The sequence below is a fragment of the Cricetulus griseus genome, chromosome 2, assembly GCF_003668045.3.
Source record: "Cricetulus griseus strain 17A/GY chromosome 2, alternate assembly CriGri-PICRH-1.0, whole genome shotgun sequence".
NCBI lineage: Eukaryota > Metazoa > Chordata > Mammalia > Rodentia > Cricetidae > Cricetulus > Cricetulus griseus.
This window is the reverse complement of record NC_048595.1, coordinates 14,902,785-14,924,170: the sequence shown is the minus strand read 5'-3', so window position 1 is coordinate 14,924,170 and position 21,386 is coordinate 14,902,785. Positions and strand designations below refer to the sequence as shown.

Sequence of the window (21,386 nt, the reverse complement as noted above, 5' to 3'; positions counted from 1 at the left end):
ACGCCTTTAATCCCGGCACTGGGGAGGCAGGGGCAGGCGGATCTCTGTGAGTTCGAGACCAGTCTGGTCTACAGAGTTCCAAAGCTACACAGAGAAACCCTGTCTCGAACCCCGCCCCCCCCCCCCCGCCACACACACACAAAGGAACGGAGCATAACGCAGATTCACCCGATTGCTTAAACGAGTAACACTCCTTAGTCCTTAACATGCATCTGATGACGGCGACATCAGATAACCCAGCAAGGGCTGGAGAAATGGCTCGGTGGGTTTAGGCGCTTGCCGCTATGGCTGAAGACCTGAGTTCGATCCCGAGTACCCACAAGGTTGAAGGAGAGACCTGACTCTCACAGGGCATCCCGCTCTCCACACACGCACTGTGGTACGATCTCACAACACTTCCAGGATAAATGAAAAGCAATTTAGAAATAACCCAGCCAGAAAGTCTAGAAGCCCGTGACCACGGCCAGTGCGCGGAACCGTGAGGTGCCCCGGAAAGCCGACCGCTTTCCCACGAGGCCGCAACAACATCGCAATCACCTCGGCAACGTCGCCTTCCGGTCCCCGCTGCTGGGTCGCCACTTCCGGTGTCGCTTTCGTCATCAACAGGCGCCGCGTCTACGCGTTCCTATAAGAGTTTCCCGGCTGCGCAGGGGTCGCTCGTGGTTTCCAGGCTGCTGGCTCGGCTCGGCTCGGCGTCGCCATGGAGGGCGGATCGCTGCCGTCGTTGGGCCAGTTCATCCTGCTGGGAACCAGCTCGATGATCACCGCCGTGCTGTACTCCATCTATCGGCAGAAGGCCCAGGTCGCCCAGGAGCTCAAGGTCAGTGCGGAAGCCGGCTTGGCCTCTCCGGCCCCTCGCGCCGAGCGGAACCCGGGACCCACAGGGCCCCAGAGGACGCGCGGCCGCGAGGGGACCCCGGGCACCCGCTGCGGAGAGGCTGCCCAGCTCCGAAGTCCCTGGAGTTACTTTGAATGCCACCCATTTGTTCTAAAACTATTTCTCGAAAAACTGCTGTGCACCAGATAGCGAGAGGAACGGAGGTCGTTGTCGCCGTAGGCGCTCCTTTCTAGGACGACGAGACATCGACATGTAATGGGACGGTGTGATAGCGTGAGAAGTGGGTTGGAGTAAGGCGGAGGAAAGTGGAAAGATGGGGAAACGCAGAGTTTCGATTGTCTCTTTTGCCATAGTAAAATACTCCTGACAAAAAGCAACTTAGGGGAGAAAGGGTTAATTAGGCTTTCAATCCTAGGTTACCATCCATCGTCGCGGGGAAGCCCAGGCAGGAACTTGAGGCAGCTGTCAAGTTACATTTGAGTCAAGAGCAAAGAAAAACAAATGCATTCATGTGTAGTGCTCAGCTGATTTCTTTACTGTTATACAGTCCAGAGCCCAAACCTAGGGGATGGTGTCACCCACAGCACAACAGCCAAGTTGTGTTCACTGTTCAATTAGAGCAGTAAAGACCACTTTTTTGTTGTTTTGTTTTTGTATTGTTTTGTTTTTCGAGACAGGGTCTCACTGTGTAATCCTGGCTGTCCTGGAACTCAATCTGTAGACCAGGTGGGCCTCAAACTCAGAGATCCGCCTGCTTCTGCCTCCAGAGCGCTGGGATTAAAGGCGTGCACCACCACCACCACCACCACCACCACCACCACCACCACCACCCCCAACTCAAGACCACACCCACAGGCCAACTCAATCTAGATATCCCCTTACTTTGTTTTTTGTTTGTGTGTTTGTTTTCGAGACAGGGTTTCTCTGTAATTTTGGAGACTGACCTGGAACTCTCTTTGTAGACCAGGCTGGTCTCTAAGTCACAGAGATCCTCACAGAGATCCGACTGCCTCTGCCTCTCAAGTGCTGGGATTAAAGGCGTGCATCACCACCACCACCACCACCACCACCACCACCACCACCACCACCCAGCTCAGATAGCCCCTTACTGAGACACTCTTTAATTGTCTAGCTGACAATTAAAATTAACCGTCACAGGGGCATTGCCTCTTTAAGCAAGGTGATGTTTTAGGTGGAGATGGATTAGTGCAGCTATGTTAGGGAGGTGTGGCTCCGGCCTGGAGAGTAGCTAACTTAGAAGCTTATTGTTAACCACTCAGCTCCTTGCTTCTACCAACTGTTTCTTTTTATATTGTAGTTGCTTTAAAAGTACACTCTCATTTGAACTGCACTTAACACTTCACACAGCATCTTTCCATCTTGGTTTTCCGATTTTTTTTTTCAGCACAGTAATTTCTGAGATTGACAGTGGGGTTCCCTGATTGCAAACCCAGATATTTGAGATTCAAAGGAAGAGTCACATAGCTAGCATTAACTGTCAACTTGACAGGATCTGAAATCACCCAGGAGGCAAACCTCTGGGTGCACTTCTGAGGGACTATCTTGATTAGTTCACTTGGTGGCAAGATTTGCCCTATAAAAGGGCAGCGCCATGGCCTAGGCTTGGGTTCTTGGTGCAAAAAAAGAGAAAATGAGCAGGACACTGGCATTCATTGCTGTTTCCTGTTTTGGATGTCACGTGACCAGCCTCTTTCAGCCCCCTTTACCTTCCTGCCTTGGTTAGGATTATCATCGCTGTGATGAAACACTTTTGGGAAGGGAAGGGTTTATTCTGCTTCCACATCACTGTTGATCACTGAAGGGAGTCAGGACAGGAACTCAAACAGGGCAGGAACCTGGAGTCAAGGAGCTGATACAGAGGCCATGGAGGGGGCTGCTTACTGGCTTGTTCCTCTTTTGTTGCTCAGCCTGCTTTCTTAAGGAACCCAGGACCACCAGCCCAGGGCTAGCACCACTCACTGTGGGCTGGGCGCTCCCCCATCAATCTCTAATTAAGCTGGATCTTATGAAGGAAGTTTTTCAATTGGGGTTCCCTCCTTTCAAATAACTCCAGCTTGTGTCGGGTTAACATAAAACTAGCCAGGATACTTCCCCAGCATGACTGAGTGTATCCTTGACCTGTGAACCCAAATAAGCCTTTCTCCTTTACTTTGTTTTTCTCCCAGTATTTTATCACAGCGAGAGGAATGCAACCAAGACAGCTTGGAACTTAAAACATAGGTCTTTGAGTTCAAGGGTAGTATAATCAGCTAGGCAGGAGCGAGGATTTCTATTGTATCCTTCCCTTTGACTATCAGATTATTGAGACAGTGGACTCCGAGAAATTGGAATTCCCCCAGGAAGTCATGCTGCTGGGAGAGGGAAAAGCCGAGGGCATGGGGAGGGTCAGAGAAGGAATCTGTCAAGATAACCTTTGTAGGAGGGGGAGGCTGAGCAGGTGGTGCTAGGCAGGACCATACTCTAACCTGACCGCTCACTTAGACCATTTAAACCTTACTTCCCACTGGAGAAGTGACTTGATGGTTAGGAGTACTGGTTGCCCTTGTAGAGCCTGAGTTGATTGTCAGCACCGCAAGACAGCTCACCCATCATCTGTAACTCCAGTCCCAGGGGATCTCTTGACCTCTGTGAGTACCAGGCATGTATGTGGTGCAAGACAAACATTCAGGCAAAACACCCATATACATAAAAATTAATAAATAAGGTAAAACTTTGAAAAACTCTTACTTTCCTGTTAAGACCCAAAGAGTGACTTGGGGTAGAGCCACTGGGTATCTTTGCCTTCGCCTTCTCATTGTGGCTACATTGGATAAATGTCTGTTTTCTGTTTTTTACTGTTAGCTTTTTTAGTTGATGCATTGAGGACAGGTGGCTGAGCCTGGCTCTTTTTGGATGCAAGGCACAGCTCTGACCCTAACTCCAGAGCACTGGGCTTTTCTCTTCCTTCTTTCTTGGTTGACAGCCTTGCTTTGTTGCAGCTGTCACAGCTGTCAAGCTGATCTAGAGAGCTGGACTTTTGACTGTCAGGGGAAGGTCTTTCATCCTATCTAGATTTCTTAACTCAGTGTTTGACAAGTAGTAGATGCTCAGTACATGCTAATGGTTTTATTTTGGTCAAAATTTCACAGTCCATCAGCCAAAGGCTTGATTTGGCAATTGTGTGAAAGGTGGACTCCTGAGCCTAAGTCCCTTTTCAGCAGACTGATTTCAGTAAGGGCTCAAAAACAAAACTGTGGAGTTCCTGCAGTGAAGGAAGTGCTGGACTCTGGAATGAAGCAGTTTATGAGGAGGCAACTGGGTCTGCTGTACAAATGGCATCCCAGTGGGAGTCCAGCTGCCCAGCTGTTCACCTAATTAAATTTGCCTCAGAGTGTAACTGATAGTTCTCTTTCTTGACTCCAAAACCAATTTGACTTCAGGTTGGCTGTATGTGAGACTCTTGGAACTGCAGGGCCCATCTTTGGATGACCTTAAAAAGCCTTGGACATTAGGATGTAGCTCATTGGTAGAGGGCTTGCTTACCCTCCATGAAGTCCTGAGGTCAATCCCCAGCAGTGCATAAGCCAGGTGTGGTGGGATTCACCTGCAGTCTAAGAACTCAGGAGGGTGGGCAAGAAGATTAGACGTTCCCAGTGCTAAGGAGGCAGAGGCAGGTGAGTCTCTGAGTTCAAGGGCAGCCTGGTCTACATAGTGAGTTTGAGGCAGTGAGGGCTACATGGTCAGACCTTGTCTCAAAACAAAACAAAACAAACAAAAACAAAACGAACAGTAAAACCAAACACACACACACAAATGAAGAACCCAGAACAAAAGACAACAAAAATGAGTTGAAGGCGATCCTCAGATGTGTGTTGAGTCCCAGGGCAGCCTGTGGTACATGACCTAGTTAATTCCTAAAAGGATGAAATAATCCTTCCTGGAAAGCCACGGGACTTCTAACTTTAGATTTTCATTTTGTAGTCAGGATACAGAACGCACAGAGTAGAGTTGTGTCTTACTCCTCTGTTCCCTTGGTCACGGACACTTGGTGTATTGCAAGGCTCTCATGCACCAGCCCTGCACTGGGTTCTGCCATACCTGTGAGAGAGTGGTTTCCCCTCCCTTTCTAATTTTGGAAACAGACCCCTAAGTGAAGTTGTCCAAAATCACCAGGGATGTGCTGCAGCTTGACCCAGCTCCATCTTTGCTGAAGTTCGTTCTACAGTATGCCAAGTGGCTAATACCATTTATATCTTCATGTAAAAGTGTTCATGTTAAAGGAGTGTTTTCTTCAACTGGAAGCCAATGGTGGCACCTCCAGCCTCCATGAAGATGAGCCCAGAGCACCTGCCTGTTTATGGTCAAGTTTCAGGGCCAGACTTGGGAACCAGATCATCTAGATACTCCCTCCCGCCCAGTCTCCTCACCCCCACCCCCAAACAACTTAAGTTTGGTCGAGTGTGTCAGTATTCAGTGGCCAACTCAGCATCTATTTATTTTTGTGTTTAGGGAGCTAAGAAGATCCATCTGGGTGAAGATTTAAAGGGCATTCTTTTAGAAGCGACAGGAAAGTGTGTGCCTTACGCTGTCATTGAAGGTACGTTTACTTTTTAGAGTGAGTGGCAACACCTACCTCCTTCTAGTAGGTAAAGCCATCATGGCTGATACACACCCCTCCCTTTTTTACATTTAAATTATGTATTTTATCTTGTTTGTATGGGAGGGGAGAGCAAGGGTGCCACTCTGCACTTGTGTAGGTCAGAGGACAACCTGGGGGAGTTGGCTTCAGGGTTCAGGTTGTCAGGCTTAGTGGCGTTTCACCTGCTGAGCCCACTGGCTGGCTCTTGTGAGAGCCTTTTAATGGTGGGGGCTGTTGTCATGGGCAAGGTGACCAGACTGCTGCGGGTCTCTGATTACTTTAGGGGACTTGATATGGTGGAAGACAGTTGAGACCTGAGTGACGTGCCTCACGGGAGATGCTTATGTAGGTGCTGTGCAGAGTGCTCCTGCATGCCTCACGGCGACACAGATGCCACTGTGGTGATTAGTTAGCGGACTCAGCTCAAAGCAAGAGCAGCGCCATCCTTAGGAGAGCTTTCTTTCTTCACAGGAGCTGTGCAGTCCGTTAAGGAAACACTCAACAGTCAGTTTGTGGAAAACTGTAAGGGGGTGATCCAGCGGTCGACGCTTCAGGAGCACAAGATGGTGTGGAACCGAACAACCCACCTTTGGTGCGTGTCCTCGTGAGTTCCTCTGGTTGGACCCTCACTCTGTTTGGAGGCTGGGCCTCGGCTTGCTGTGTCTTTAGCTTTTGGGGGACAGGTTGCAGAGCAGCCTCTGCACCCCCAGTACAGCTGTGTGTACTGTGCATTTCCCAGTGACAGTGCAGGCTCCTGGGCCCACTTTCTGATTACAGAACCTGGTTTTCAGATGGGACCTGGCATCTGTTGGTTCTTAGCACACTGACGTTGTAGAAACACTCATTTATAGAGTAGTCACACATGGATTTGTTTAAATAATTTTGTGCCATCACATGGAGTGAACCATTTTCCCATCTGCTGCTAGCAGATTTTTGTCTCAGGTATTTATATGACAGTGACATAGGTAATAAGCATGGAAGGTGACCTCTTTTGCTGACTGTTGTCCACTGAAACCTGAGGTTCTAGAGCCTCAGTGAGTCAATGCTCTAGAACAATGGTTCTCAACCTGTGTGTTATGACCCACTTAGGGGGTGTCAAATGATCCTTTGGGGGTCACCTGAGACCATTGGAAAACAGACATTTACATTAAATTCATAACACTATCAGTTACAGTTAGGGAGTAGCAACGAGAATAATTTTACGGTTGGGGGGGTCACCACACCATGAGGAACTGTATTAGAATATCCGCAGCCTTAGGAAGGTTGAGAACCGCTGCTCTAGAGTGCACTGATTTGGAGAGCAGCTTCCAGTTACGATGGTGGAATCTGTCGCGTGGCTTCTGTGTGGTATTTGCATGCAGGTGGCCCGGTGTGTAGGGGTTGGGCGCCTGCTCCCCTTTTGTTCATCTTGCGGTCCTTGCATTCTTTTAGGAATGACTATTCTAAGATCATTCACCAGAGGACTAACACTGTGCCCTTTGACCTTGTGCCCCACGAGGATGGTGTAGCTGTGGCTGTGCGGGTGCTGAAGCCCCTGGACTCGGTGGATCTGGGCCTAGAGACCGTGTATGAGAAGTTCCACCCCTCTGTGCAGTCGTTCGCCGATGTCATCGGCCACTACATCAGTGGTGAGCGGCCCAGAGGCATCCTGGAGACAGAGGAGATGCTGAAGGTGGGGGCCACCATCACCGGGGTTGGCGAGCTGGTCCTGGACAACAACTCTGTCCGCCTGCAGCCTCCCAAGCAAGGCCTGCAATACTATTTGAGCAGCCAGGACTTCGACAGCCTGCTGCACAGGCAGGAGTCCAGTGTCCGGCTCTGGAAGATTCTGGTCCTGGTGTTTGGCTTTGCCACCTGTACCACCCTCTTCTTCATCCTGCGGAGGCAGTACCTCCAGTGGCAGGAGCGTCTTCGGCAGCAGCAGCTCCAGGAGGAGTTCCGTGAACACGAGGCCCACCTACTGAGCCAAGCCTTGCCTGAGGACAGGGAGAGTCTGAAGAGCTCCTGTGTGGTGTGCCTTAGCAGCTTCAAGTCATGCGTCTTCCTGGAGTGTGGGCATGTCTGTTCCTGCCGCCAGTGTTACCTCGCCTTGCCAGAGCCCAAGAGGTGTCCAGTTTGTCGTCGGGAGATCACCAGGATGATTCCCCTGTATAGCAGCTAGGGGTCTTGTAGTCACACTGCAGGTATCCCTCCCCTTGTCAGGGCTTATCCTGAGGCCATTGGTGGGGTGGCTGTACCTTAAGGTATGATGGAGGGGATACTGGCAAGCCTCACATCTAATGGCTGGGTGTTGCTTTTCAACCTGGACAGGTTCCTTTCCAGTTCTAAGCACCTGGTGGGGGCTGTGGTGAGGTCCCTCTTCTCAGAAGCCAGATCTGTGTGTGTGAGAGACTGAATAAGACCAGCTCATTGTCTAAGCAGCAAAGCCAGTGGTCTCCACTTTTGCTTCCTGGGGTGCTGACTCCTTAGCTTGGGGGAAAGGCCGAGCTCTGAGGGCCTTGCAGTGTGGTCTCTTGGGATACTGCCCAGACTCCTTTTCTTGCTTCTGTCCATGGGAAGGAATTTCTTAAAACTTGTCAGGCAGGGTAGTCAGCTTGTGTGTCTCTTTTACTTGCTTTCTGGGTAATGCTTGCACTTATGTGAAGATGACAGGAAGTGAGATCAGTCCATGTATGTGGGACACAGGTCAGCAGGAGGACAAACAGACATGTCTAGGTGTTACTAGGGGGTTGGCAGGCAGCCTGGTTGCCTTCCTTTGGCACAGGGAGGGCACCAGGGTTGTGGGGTGTGGGTGCTGCCTGGCTTTCCCAGACAGCTCTGGTTTCCTCTGAAAAAGCCTCACTGAAAGGGAGTGACAGTCACTGCTGTCTTTGCCTCTGGCCTTTGTAGTTTCTTTGCTTGCTTTTGCCAAAGAAGTTGGCTGGTGGGCAGAGAGCCTGTCTAGATGATCTCCCTGTCCTTGTCAGCAGCCCCAGAAGCTCGTTGCTGCCGTCCCCCCAACCAGACAAATTGGGGACTGCCCTTCATCAGTCAGAAGTGGTCAGGAGTCACTTGCAGAGCTCCTCTTCCTGACCATCACCTGTGCTCCTTCCTGAGGGGGGAGAAGGGCTTTTTCTAGGCGCCGACACCAGTACATGCGCCAGCCGCCTGAGTGAGCAGCACAAATTAAATAAACTATGTGACATGTGTCTGAGGCTTTGTTCACTAGAGTTAAGTGGCCAAGAGGGGGCTTCCCTGGGTTGGAGTTAAGTTCCACCTTGACAGGATGAAGACAGAGCTGGGAGACCTCTGTTTTCCTCTTTGGTTGTGAGGTGGCTCCCCAGGATGGGATGTGGTTCGTGATTGTTGAGGACCCTGTGCTTGCCATGCTCACAGGGGGACTCTAATGAGCCCTCAATACTACCCCAGACAGCTGGCCTAGGGTGCCACCTGACCTTGCTGACATTGTTGTCTTTGACACAATGTATCTTTTCTCGGAGCAGCTGAAGTAGAGTGGGGCTCTGGTGGACAGCGCAGGGGGATATTAGTATTCAGTTCTGTGTATACAGTATAGTACCAGCTGCTACTATAATCTGGGCCTGATGACAAGCCAGTCTTGGTGAGTTCAAGGCCAGCCCAGTCTACGTAGTGAAACACCATGTCAAAACAGCTGGGGCTGGAGAGATGACTTCATGTGTTCTTGCAGAGGACCTGTGTTCAGTTCCCTGAACCTACGGGGTGCGGTCTGCCATCTAGCTCCAGCTCCAGGAGACCCATTGCCCTCTTCTGACCTGTGTGGGCACCAGACATGCATATGGTGTGTAGACATTCTTGCAGGCAAAACACCCATACACACAAAACTAAAAAACTTGGAAAAGTTAAAAACAACACAAACAAACTGGACTCATAAAGGGAGTGACCCTTCCCACAGGCTGTGCCAATGAGTGTATGAGCCAGGAAAGGGGAAGTCATGAGCGCTGAAAGCTCACTAGCACTTTGTGGCCACCACCCAAACTCCAAGCAAACAATAAAGGAACAAAACACTGTCCTGCCCAGGAAGTAGTTCCTGTGGAGCCCACAGACTGCCTGTGTCAGCAAGAACACCGTCGGGAGAAGACTTGCCTATGCTGGAGGGACCGACAGACCATGAGTGCTGGCCAGTAGGGCCCTGTCCAGTGAGGTGTGAAGACCATTGGCAGGATGGGAAGGGACCCATGTTACCTCCCCTCGCTTTCATGTAAGGGCCCTGTGGGACTTAGAGCCCCGCCTTTGCCACAGTCAAGAACAAATCTGATCAGAGATTAGGCAGCAGGGAGCGTGGCTTGTCTGGAGACTTGGGAGCAGAAGTCTAGCTGTAGGAAGTAGGTGTGTCCCCAGATGCTAGGTTCTGGGTCTCAGGTCCCTGTTTAATCCTGGCCTATCTGACCCTGCAGCTGAATTTGCTATTGCACCTGTCATCTGGCAGCACCTTCCACGCTACAAGCCTCTCCTCCAGGAGATGTGTATGTGGTACCAAGGTTGGGTTGAGGGGTGCTAAGGGAGATCAAGCTAGGAAGGGAAGCTGTCAGCGAGGCTGGTGTGTCCTGACTGCCTGTCATTCCTCTCATTGCCCCTTTAATCCCTGGCAGACAGGGTTAGGTGGGAGTCATCTTGGATAACTGCTGCTGGCTTGGAATACCCATGCTAATGTAATACCCATCTATTTCATGCTAATACCTTAAGTCCCCCACAGTTGGCATTGGTACCCCAGTACTCGAACCAGTGTGGTGGTTAAGGCTATCTTGGCCTCACTGTGAAGACTACAACCTTTGCTGGGAGCCCTTGAGGCCTGGGAACCCACAAAACAGTCCTGTCCTTCTGTGTTCAGTGTCCTGGGTTCCAGGTCCCTCCTGGACACCTTTATCCACAGATGCTTCATCCCCTATGTAAAGTGACCTAGAGTGCCATTTCATGTGCACCCTCCTCAGCACATGGAGTCGTTTCTAGATCATCCTAATACAAGGAAGTCCCAGGTGACTGGGTGAGGTTAGGCTGTGCTGCTCGGGGAGTAAGAAAACAAATGTGTATATGCTCAGCTCAGTTTCTTTCATAAATACTTTTGATTGTGGTTGGTTAAATCTACAAGTGCAGAGCCCACAGCGTCAGAGAGCTGTTACCATAAACAGCCAGTCAGTGCAACCATTTACCAGTCAAGCCCCTCCCCAGCAGCCCCTGGTGGTGGATGGACTGGGAGGTGGTCTTCAGAATCCCAATACATCCAAACTTCTAGTAGCACATTTCAAAAGCAAATAAAAACTGGAAAAAGGCCAATCTTATACACCCTTCACAAGCCTGATCTCAAGTCATAGGAAGGCAGCTGGTTCGGTAGGCAAAGGCAGGCAGTCACTGTGAGGCCAGCCTGGTTTACAGAGCTAGATACAGGACAGCTGGGGCTAGAGAGAAAGAAACCCTGTCTCTGGTGCTGGGGAGTCCTATAGGGCAGAAGGGTATTTGTTCATCCATCAAACACTATATTTTGTGTCTACAGAAGTAAACTGAGTAACACACAGTTCTGTCCTAAAAGGGCCTGGAATGTGTTTCAGTGCATCCTATTGTCAAGGAGTAAGTCCCACCTGGCAGGGACAGGAGACAGTACCTTGGTTCACTGGGTACCACAGAAGGACATTTTCTTAGTCTGTTTTCTGTTCCTGTGGCAGAAACTTTGAGGTGGGGTAATTTACAAGGAGCAGAGGTGGGTTTCTAGCAATTCTGAAGGCTGGGGCTGGGGAAGCCAGCTTTGTCCTGTGTCCCATGTCATAACAGCAGAGGGCAGCACATGGTGAGGGAGGGAAGGAAAAGAGAGGGAGAGCGAATCACTTAAATAACTAGTTCCCTACACACACACACACACACACACACACACACACACACACACCACACACAATGGCCTTACTAAATTTATGGTCTTCTCACTTTTTGATGGTCCCACCTCTTCATCCTGTGACAGTGGCACGACAATGGTAATGCAGGTTTGGAAGAGGACATTTAAACTATAGTGGGGGGCTGGAGAGATGGCTCAGAGGTTAAGAGTACTGACTGTTCTTCCAGAGGACCCAGGTTCGATTTCTAGCACCCATTTGATGGCCCTCAACCATCTCTAACCGAGTCCCAGGGGAGAAGATGTCCTCTCCTGGCCCCTGAGGGCATCAGGCATGCAGGCGATACGTATCAAAAACATTCCCACACATCAAAAATGATCAGACACTACAGTAGTCTGAGGGTTACAGTCCTCCACTACAGTAGTCCGAGATTCATCCCCCCACATTTCAGTAGTCTGAGGTTCATGCACACACACACACACACACACACACACACACAAACACACACAAACACACACACACACTGGTAGTCTGAGGTTCACACCCCCCCCCTTTAGTAGTCTGAGGTTACACCACCCCTCATACACATACACACTATGGTAGTCTGAGGTTTTCCTGACTGGAGCAGATTTGAGGATCATTAGAAGCAAACCATCCAAGGGCAACATGTCGTTGTGGAAAGATGAACCTAGAATGATCCATTAAGTAACTTACTCCTCCGTTTAGGCCCTTTTCAAGTTCCTTGCCATCTACAGATTCGAGGCCCACTTCTTCCAAGGCCTGTGAAGCTACCTCTCCAAAGTTTGTCTCCCTGAGTCAAATATCTGAGCCAGTTCCCTTAGCCACACCATGGTGTCCTCTGCCCTGGCTAGAGTCCTTGTCCTTCCTCACTTCCACTCTGCCTATTTGCCCTGAGACTGCTTTGAGTGTCTCCTGTCCCCTCCTTCTGTCTCCTGCTCTGGGCTGGGTTGAGTGTCCCGACTCTGGTTTTGGAACCTGGCCTGGAACTAGCTCTTGTAGACCAGGCTGGTCTCAAACTCACAGAGATCCGCCTGCCTCTGCCTCCCGAGTGCTGGGATTAAAGGCGTGCACCACCACCGCCCAGCTGAGTGGCCCTCTTCTAAGATCCCAAGATACACTCTAATCTATTACTGCTCCAGCCTTATTGCCCAGGCCCAGGGTAGGAACTGCACTGTTTAGTTCCCTTCAGCAGTGCGGTTTCAGGTCGTCAGCACGCGTTCTCCCTCCCTCACCTGGAGGGGATTGTGCTGTCCCTTTTGTCCCCCCCTTTTTTTAAAAAAGATTTTATTTATTTATTATGTATACAGTCTATACAATCTTCTTCCTGCATGCCAGCAGGTCATGTGGTTGCTGGGAATTGAACTCAGGACCTCTGGAAGAACAGTCAGTGCTCTTAACCACTGAGCCATCTCTCCAGCCCCCCCACCCTTGTTTTCTGACACAGGGTTATGTAGCACAGGTGTGTCTTGAACTCTTGGTCTTCTTGCCTGAGCCATGTTATGGGAATACAGCATATATGTCTGCAGGATATGATGATAGTCTTACTTTAAATAAAAGGGAACCACGGCCCACGGGGTGGCGTGTCTCACCACATACACAGGAAGAATAGGATTGAACGAGGCTCCGCACTCCAGTGCTTAAGCGCTTAGCTGTAGATGTTATTGGTTACTTTTCTCATTGCTCTAACCAAATGCCGAACAGAAAATGACTTGAAGGAAGGGTCATTTTGGTTCACAGTTTATGGGGAAACAATCCATCCTGGTGGGGCAGGCAAGGCGGCTGGCTCACAAAATAGGAAGCAGAGGAAAGTCAATGCTGGTGCTTAGCCCCCTTCTCTGTAGGATGGTGCCTCCCAATCCAAGGTGGGTCTTCCCTCCTTAGTTTAGAACTTCCTGGAAATGTCCTCGCAGATACACTCGGGATGTGTCTCCTGATTCTGTATCCAGAGAAACTGACAATGAGGATTAATTACCACAAGTCCACTCCTTGTCCACTTGACACTGACCTTATCACTTTATATGAACATCCTACCCCTCATGGCCATATCAATACAAAACGTGTTATGTTCGTCTCTAAAAGTTCAAAGTCTTAACAGAAACAACACTGTCCAAAAGTTCAAGCTGAGTGTCTCTTGTAAGACTCATGACAAACTCTTATACTGTGGGCCCCTATAAAATAACTGAGTTCCAGCCTTCTGATCTACAACAACAGAGAATAAACATGGCAAAGAATGGATGCACAAGCCGGGCAGTGGTGGTGGTGCACGCCTTTATTCCCAGCACTCGGGAGGCAGAGGCAGGCAAATCTCTGTGAGTTCGAGACCAGCCTGGTTACAAGAGCTAGTTCCAGGACAGCCTCCAAAGCCACAGAGAAATCCTGTCTCGAAAAATCAAAATAAATAAATAAAATATTAAAAAATAAAAAAATGGAGGCACAACAAGGAAAGATTTTGTTAAAGCAAGACCAAAGCCCTGCAGGGCAGACACCACGTCCATGTCCAACGTCTGGGACTTAATGGCATCATCTGTCCTCCAAAAGGCTTGAATGGCCGTGTCTGTCCAGTTCTGCCACTGTACCATGATCCTGGTGTTTCTAAAATCCTGGGGGCCCCACAGCCTCTTAGGCTTTACCTTGATGGTTTCACACAATGACTTCTCAGGGCCTCACAGAGAACCTGAACCTGTCACACACACTGGCTGAATTAACTCGATTTCTGCACCTCTGCTGCAAGCCACTATGTCCCTGTAACTCTGATTTTTGCATGTCTACACAGCATCACATTGGCATCCCTGGTAAGTTTTGCTGCCTGCTGGAGATAGATACACTTTGACCCTCTTATACCAAGCTGCATTGGCCTCTGTGTACTTTGCAGCTGGCCCAGGAAAACACTTCCAAAGGTAGTTGTTGGGCAAGAAACCCCTTTAGCTGCGTTCCTGTCCAGTCTCTCTTCAAGTGCATTCACAATTCCCCACAGTCCCAGGGCCGAGTGTGAGGATTCTTGACTGTGATACTAGTCTCCTTAATGATTATGTCTGCTTCTGTCTGCAAACTCGCCCATGTCTTCCTGTCCTCCCACTATGCATCTGACTGACAGCAGTGAGCAGTAACCATGGTACAGACCAAAAGCAGTTGTCTTGAATCTTCCTTCACAAAACAAATGAGCCCATTACCTTCCACTTTGTCTTCACTCAGGTTCTCAGAGCACGGTCAGAACGAGCCAGAATTGGACAAGGGTGACTTCTGTCTTAATTCCCAATAAAGTTCTTGTTCACCTCTGAAACTTCATGAGCTGAATTTTTGCTGTCTTCCCCCCCCATTCTGGTGGTCCAGATTTCCACCTCTAGCACCCCTAAAGTTCTTTTCACAGTATTCTAGGGCATTTCTAGTCCTAGATCCAGACTCATCTGCTTTACAGCAACAGCTCCACTCCAGGCACTGATTTCCTGTGTCAGTTACTTTTCTCGTTGCTGTAAACAAATACCACACAAAACAACTTAGGGAGAAAGGATTCATTTTGGCTCACAGTTTAAGGGGAAACAGTCCATCAGGGAAGGGCAGCCATAATGGTGAGCATATTGCTCACATCTGGGCGTATTACAAAGCAGAGAACTGTGAAAGCTCAGCTTGCTTTCTCCTTTTTTATTCAGTCCAAGAGCCAGTCCACCCAAGAGTCCAGATCATGGGACAGTGATACCAACATTTGGGTGGGTCACAGACACACCCAGGGGGTAGATCACCTAAGCCAGTGACTTTCAACCTGGGGGTCACGACCCCCTTTGGGGTTGAACAACCATTCCACAGGGGTCACCTGAGACCACTGGAAAATACAGATGTTTACATTACGATTCATAACAGCAGCAAGATAACAGTTATGGAGTGGCAACGAAATAATTTTATGGTTGGGAGTCACCACAGCACAAGGAACTGCACTAAAGGGTTGCAGCATTGGGAAGGTTGGGCACCCCTGGCGTAGGTGATTCTCAATCCAGTTGACAATGAAGTTTGCCTCACACAGGTCCAGGGACTGAACGAGAATGGAGTGAAGGCTGCCTGGAGGACCTGGCCTCTGGACTGTGGGTGAGAACAGTGCCCTGGGTGGTGAGTGGAGGGGAGGGCCTCTTTTAGGGCCTGCACAACAAGAGGAAGAATTGTGCAGAGGGACATTATGTGCATTGATTTGCCCAGACAGTTGAGGAAAGCCAGAGTGCCATGGTTAACTGGCCCAAACAGGGAACATAAAGATTGGTTTTCTCAGGTCCTTGCTCCATTGCTGGTGGTTTTTCTCCCCCTCTTTGAGACAGGGCCTTACTATACAGCCCAGAATGGCCTTGAACTCAGGCTCCTCCTGCCTTGGCCTCCAGAATGGTGCTTACAACCATGGCCTGGACGCTGTGTGATCTTGATCCAGCCACAGAACCTCTCTGGGCCCCAGTTCTAAATATAAAAGGAGTAATTTAGATTAGAATTCTCCAAAGCTCTCTAGCTCAGACGTTTTTCATCTCCACAAGATGGAGAACGGGAAGAGGTGTTTGGGGGCTCTCTTGTGAGCTGGGCATCTGGGAGCTGGGTGCCTTCTTTTTGGCCTAGCTGTGCCACAGCCGCCGGACGGCGTTTGTGGAAAGCCGGGGAGCTCAGCACATTTCCTCTCTAATTAGATAGCGTTAACTCACAATTTTGAATGAGATAAGTTTCCATGCGTGATGTCCCGAATTGCTCCCCGAAGTGCTCATTAGTCACTTCCCTGCAGCTGCCTTATTGTTTTCCAGATGCCAGCCGAGGGACTTGGCATTTCCCTTCCCTGATTGGGGTGGGCAAGGCTGAGCTGGGAACACAGGCGGGCATCGCAAGGAGGGGCTTTGCGGTTTTTACTCTTCCTCCTCAAAGCCTTCCGGGGTCATCACTTCACAGCAGGGGCCTCAAAGCAGATTCCTATACTGCTGGGTTGAGACTGGCGCACGGGGGCCCACAGCAGCGCTCAACACATGTCCATGATGTTCTTAGTGTACCCGGCATCTGAGCGCCTGTGGGTACTCAGCATCCTCATGGCCTTCGCTCCTTAGCCAGGTGCCCCTCAGGAGGGCGCTTCAAGTAAGCTTGCAGCTTGCTATGGATTATTCATCTTCCTCTTTGCCACCCTTCCCCAGAACTGAGTCCTCCCGTAGTGCCGCATCTGATATGACCACCAGGTGGTGCTGTGCCCCCATAGTTGAGGACTTCCGGGGAACTTGGAAGAGGAACAGGTTGTGACCAGAGGCCTGTGCAGTTTTCTCTACCCTGAGGCCTGGGGAAAGGCCTTGGAAGTCTGAGAGAAGAATCTCGGGAGGACCCAGGGCTGTCCATCCCAGGACCACCTTAGCCCAGCCTGCTAAGGATGAAACAGAAATTCCCTATTTCTGTCACCTTTTCTGCTCAGCTCACCAGGACACTGGCTGCAAATGTGAGAATTCGTAGACATTCAGAAAAGTCCTGGGGCGAAAGAGGGCCTCGAATTTCTCCCTATTCTATAGTTTCCAGGCACTCAAGTCTTTAAATACACTAGCTGTCATTCCCTTACTCAACAACTCAATATGCATAATGCATCAAACGCTCTTAAAATATGCGCATGACTTCACGCTGGGGAAGGATGCTTGGAAAAAAAAAAAAACCTTATGACACAGATTTCATCTTTTGATTTTTCTCTGGGAGAAATTCTACTTCTCCCCAGTGTGGCTCTTTGCCAGCTTTCATCCCCTTTGTCCTGTTCTTACCTTTTGTTTTTTCTTCTTTCCTTCTCTTTCTTTCTTTCTTTCTTTCTTTCTTTCTTTTTTTCTTTCTTTTTTTTTTTTTTTTTTTTTTTTTGGTGCTTCTTGCCTCTTTTGCCGCTGAGAAGAGCTGTACTGAGCTGTTCCCTGCCCTTGCTTTAAGGTATAGATGAAGCCTGTACCTTGCCTCAGCCTCAGTCTCTCTCATTTTATGACTGAGAGGAATTCTAGCGCGGGGCGGGGGCGGGGGCGCAATACAGTCTCTAGGTTACACAGGAAGGAGGAAGGGGCAGGGCTCCAGCTGGATGCTACTCTCCTGCCTTGCCCCCCAGTAACTCCCGCTTCATTGGCTTCCTAAGTAGAGCTTCTGAGATGGGAGACCTGGTCTTGGTGCCTCTGGGTGACAGCTGTCTTCCTCATCTGGGACTCACTGTCTCTCCGTGATGAAAAGGACTCCTTTTTCTCCTGGCAGTCCCATGGGCTCAGCAGCTGTCGGGCACATCTCTCGTTAGGATTGAGCTCTTGTGGGTCTGACCCCGATCCAGAGACATTCTTAGCTGGTTCTGCTGCTTCTGGGCTGGAAGTGCGAAACGATGCTATATTGTCCTGAAGACACACCGCGAGGGATGCTACAGTGCTGTTTCTAGGCTACCCTAACCTTCTCCCCATCATCAGAAGGACCTCCAGGTTCCTAGAAATTTTGCACTCAAGATTTTGCATCTTGGGAAGAGAGTTATCTCTTTCTTTGATTCCTTTGGCCTGAGACAGGTTTCCATGATTAGGGTGAGGTACAACATGAAAGAGCTAGCTTGCATTTTCCTAATGCCTGGCACCCTCAGGGAGGCAGTGCCACCCAGCAATGGGAGAGGTTGGTCCCCAGCCTGGAACCTGCTGCCTTTCATTGTCCAGGTGTCTTTGAGCTGCCACTGTCAGGTGGCTTTGGGCTGTCACTTAACTTTTCTGGTCTGGATGCCCTCATCTGTAAGATTGAGGTGACAATTACAGCCATTTTCCAAGGTTCTGGGGATGGAGATAAGTGTAGAGTCACCATCAGGACTTGGGAATAGCAGATAGCAGTCACTGGATGGAGAGGAGCATGGGGTCAGAGCTCTGTGGTCTCTCTGGGCTGGAATGGGGTCACCTTCCCTTCTGTCCCCCCTTTAAGAGCTGTGGTTTCACTCCATTCCTGTTGAAAACAAGGCTTTAACAAGTGTGTGCCTGGTGGCTGATGAGGGCACCGAATTTCCCGGAACTGGAATTACAGAGGGTTGTGAGCTGTGGGTGTTGGGAACCTTACCACCAGAGGATGTACAATAGCTGCATTCTTCCCTACTCTTGTCATTGCCTTCTGACGGTGTTGTCTGTGCCTCAGTTTCCCCAGCTGAAGAGATGGGAGGGGATGGGGACATAGGGGGTCTCTATAGTAACTGTTCCTTATCTCACCAGTTCTGGGGGTTCAGGGCACAGCAGGGGCTTTAGATACAAACTTCTAATGGTAGAATATGCTGGAAGGGCCCAGAAAATGTCTAGACCTAGTGAAGAAATTTCAGGTGAAGTCTAAGAGGAAGCTGAGATGAGGCTCTGGGGCCCCTGCATTTTCTTCAAGCAATTTTTGTCTACTTGGGATTTGGGTTCCCCCCACCCTGTCTTAGTACTGGGGATCGAACTGAGGGCCTCATAGAGTCCCAGCCCTCTACTTCACATCTGGGAGAACAGAAAGGAAGATGGGCTCCTCTCATCCCCAAGTTTCCCAGTTTATAGTTTAGTCAGAGGATTAGAGTGAGAAGGACTTTATTAAAAGGCACAAAGAACTGGGACGGCTCACCTACAACCCCAGTGCTCAGGAAGTTGAGGCAGGAGGACCGTGAGCTTCAGTCAGCCTGAGCTACAGAGTAAGACCCTGTCAAAAATATAATAAAAAAGCTGCCAAGAATAGTGGTACATACTTTTAATCCCAGCACACAGGAGGCAGATCTCTGAGTTCCAGGACAGCCGGGGCTACACAGTGAGACCCATTCTCAAAACAAAACAACTCCCCCCAAAGAAAACAGATACACAAAGTAAAAACAAAACAACAAAGCCACAAAGAAAGTCACTTGCTGCTGGGCGTTGGTGGTGCACGCCTTTAATCTCAGCACTCGGGAGGCAGAGGCAGGCAGATCTCTGTGAGTTCGAGGCCAGCCTGGTCTCCAGAGCGAGTGCCAGGATAGGCTCCAAAGCTACACAGAGAAACCCTGTCTGGAAAAACAAAAAACAAAACAAAACAAAAAAAAAAAAAAGAAGAAGAAGAAGAAAGTCACTTGCTTTCAACAACATTTATTGAGGGCGTCATCTGTGCCAGGCACTGTGTGGCTGGTCTCTTTTCACGGAAGAGACCACTGAGCTTAACTGGATTTTTACCCTAGCTGGCAGGGCAGCAGCACACTATGCATTACTGTGACAGAATGCTGTACAGGAACAACTCATGGAGAGGAATTATTTCCGCTCACAGCTCCAGAGTACAGAGTCAGTTGGCTCTCTGCTCCTAGACCGACAGGAGGTATGTGGTAGAGGATGTTCACATCCTGGGAGCCAGAATCAGTGAGAGAGGCAACTGGGGACCAGAGAACACCTTCCAAAGCATGTCCCCAGTAATCTACTTCCTCCAGCTACACTTTACCTCCTAAAGCTTCCAGAGTCTTCTCTGGAAGTATAGTGCCACCAAATGGGGATCAAAGCACTTGGGAGGCAGAGGCTGGCGGATCTCCATGAGTTCGAGGCCAGCCTGGTCTACAGAGTGAGTTCCAGGACAGGCTCCAAAGCAATGCAGAGAAACCCTGTCTTAAAAAAAAAAAAAAACAAATTACAATAACGGTAAGAGAGGTGAATAGGGTGCGGGTTTAGGAAGTGACAGAGCAAGGATTTGAACTTGATATCCCAGACCATGTAATGGCAACTTATTTTCTGGGCATGGAGGAAAGTGGTCTTTATCTTTACCCGGGGGCGGGAGGCGGGGTCTGGTATCTTTGGCACAACTGCTGACCTCTGGAGTGGAGACAGGTAGAAATGGAGTCCCCAAGACAAATGTCGCCTCAGGCTAGAGAGAAACCAAACCAAAGACTGGAAGAAGCAGAAGGTCAAAGATTGAGTGATGCAGACAGTAGGGAGGGATAGGGGCAGGTGTTGGACCCATGGACCCCCAATTTCCCTTGCAGAACTTCCATGTGACCTTGGGCCAGACCATCCTCCCAGCTCTGCCCTTTAATGAAGGCTGATTTTTCAAAAATAACAACCTTAATAACCTCGAGATGTTTTTCAGGAGGACTGGGGCTAGCACCTAGGGCATCATGAATAGTTAGGCAAGTGTCCTAGTGCTGAGCTCCATTCCCAGTTCTTGGAGATGCTTCACCAACTGTCAGTGTTCAAATGCTCAGAAGCCATGTATGTTTCACGAAAGGGGTGGGAACTGAGTTGGGAATGTGTGCGCTGCCACCTTCAGCCATATTTGTCCAAGGCAAGGTAAACATAACTGCTCCACTTTAGAACTGCTGTCTCCTCTCCCTCACCGTCTGTGTGGAGACTCCTGGCCTCTTTTTATGTTCTACACAGTGGAGCTCAGTAGGTACTTAACTTGTACATGGCGTTGTGTTGGTCTGTAGCAAGGAAGGAGGCCCTTCTACTGGCTCCATCACTAGGCAGTGACCTTGGCCAAGTCACTCACGCTTTTCCTGCTCCGTCAGTTGAACAGAGACACAGTCTCTCCTCTTTCTACCTGGGAGGCACTGATTTTGAAACAAGAGGTCCAATAACATATGAAAGATGCTCTGGGCAAAAGCAGAAGCTACCACACACCCAAGAGCTGCTTGTAAATTTCTATCACCCTGCACTCCAGCCATCTCTCTCTCTCAGCCTTGGCTTCAGCACTAACCTCAGGGCAGACTCTCAGAAGAGCCTTAATGAATGGAGACTGGAGGCTTGTGGAGGGCAACACCCCTTGTCTGGGGATCTGCTGCTCCTGTCTTTGACAAACCACGCACTCAGGCCTAGCCCAGGCCCTCTTGGCTTTGGGTTTCTATGGGTGAATTACAGGCTTGGGCTGGGTGATCTGTAGGGAGGCTTCCCAGCCCAGGTGGCTCTTTAGTGGGAATGGTTAAAGAGTGGCACTGGCTCACACAGGGAGCCATTTCTTACTCCCGATCGCACATCCACTAACAGTTCTGCCTTAGGAGCCTGACTTCACTTTCCCCCTCTTTAACTGTCTTGAGGGACACACCAGCAGCTGGGCAGCCACACTTCCCAAGGAACAAGGGAAACTATTGGGGTTCAGAGAT

At 49.7% G+C, this 21,386-nt stretch overlaps 1 protein-coding gene across 3 annotated transcripts; it reads left to right on the top strand.

Annotated features, from left to right (window-relative positions):
- Window positions 1–612: 612 nt before the first annotated feature.
- Window positions 613–15,577, top strand: Mul1 (mitochondrial E3 ubiquitin protein ligase 1). Of its 3 annotated transcripts, none has more exons than XM_027399803.2 (5): window positions 613–820; window positions 5,348–5,435; window positions 5,949–6,069; window positions 6,909–7,660; window positions 15,351–15,577. In XM_027399803.2, the coding sequence occupies exons 1-4, from the start codon at window positions 701–703 to the stop codon at window positions 7,636–7,638; spliced, it is 1,059 nt and encodes a 352-aa protein (XP_027255604.1). In that variant the 5' UTR covers window positions 613–700; the 3' UTR covers window positions 7,639–7,660; window positions 15,351–15,577. The 3 variants fall into 3 exon arrangements, with proteins under 3 accessions (XP_027255604.1, XP_035295373.1, XP_027255603.1); XM_035439482.1 differs by lacking the exon at window positions 15,351–15,577 and adding an exon at window positions 7,788–8,665; XM_027399802.2 differs by lacking the exon at window positions 15,351–15,577 and having other exon boundaries at window positions 6,909–8,665.
- Window positions 15,578–21,386: the final 5,809 nt, after the last annotated feature.

Excerpts from the sequence above, each read along its gene's own strand:
- Mul1 (XM_027399803.2), top strand. The coding sequence starts at position 701 with ATGGAGGGCGGATCGCTGCCGTCGTTGGGCCAGTTCATCCTGCTGGGA. Across the intron at positions 821-5,347 it reads AGGTCGCCCAGGAGCTCAAG|GGAGCTAAGAAGATCCATCT; the intron begins GTCAGTGCGGAA and ends TTTTGTGTTTAG. Across the intron at positions 6,070-6,908 it reads AACCGAACAACCCACCTTTG|GAATGACTATTCTAAGATCA; the intron begins GTGCGTGTCCTC and ends GCATTCTTTTAG.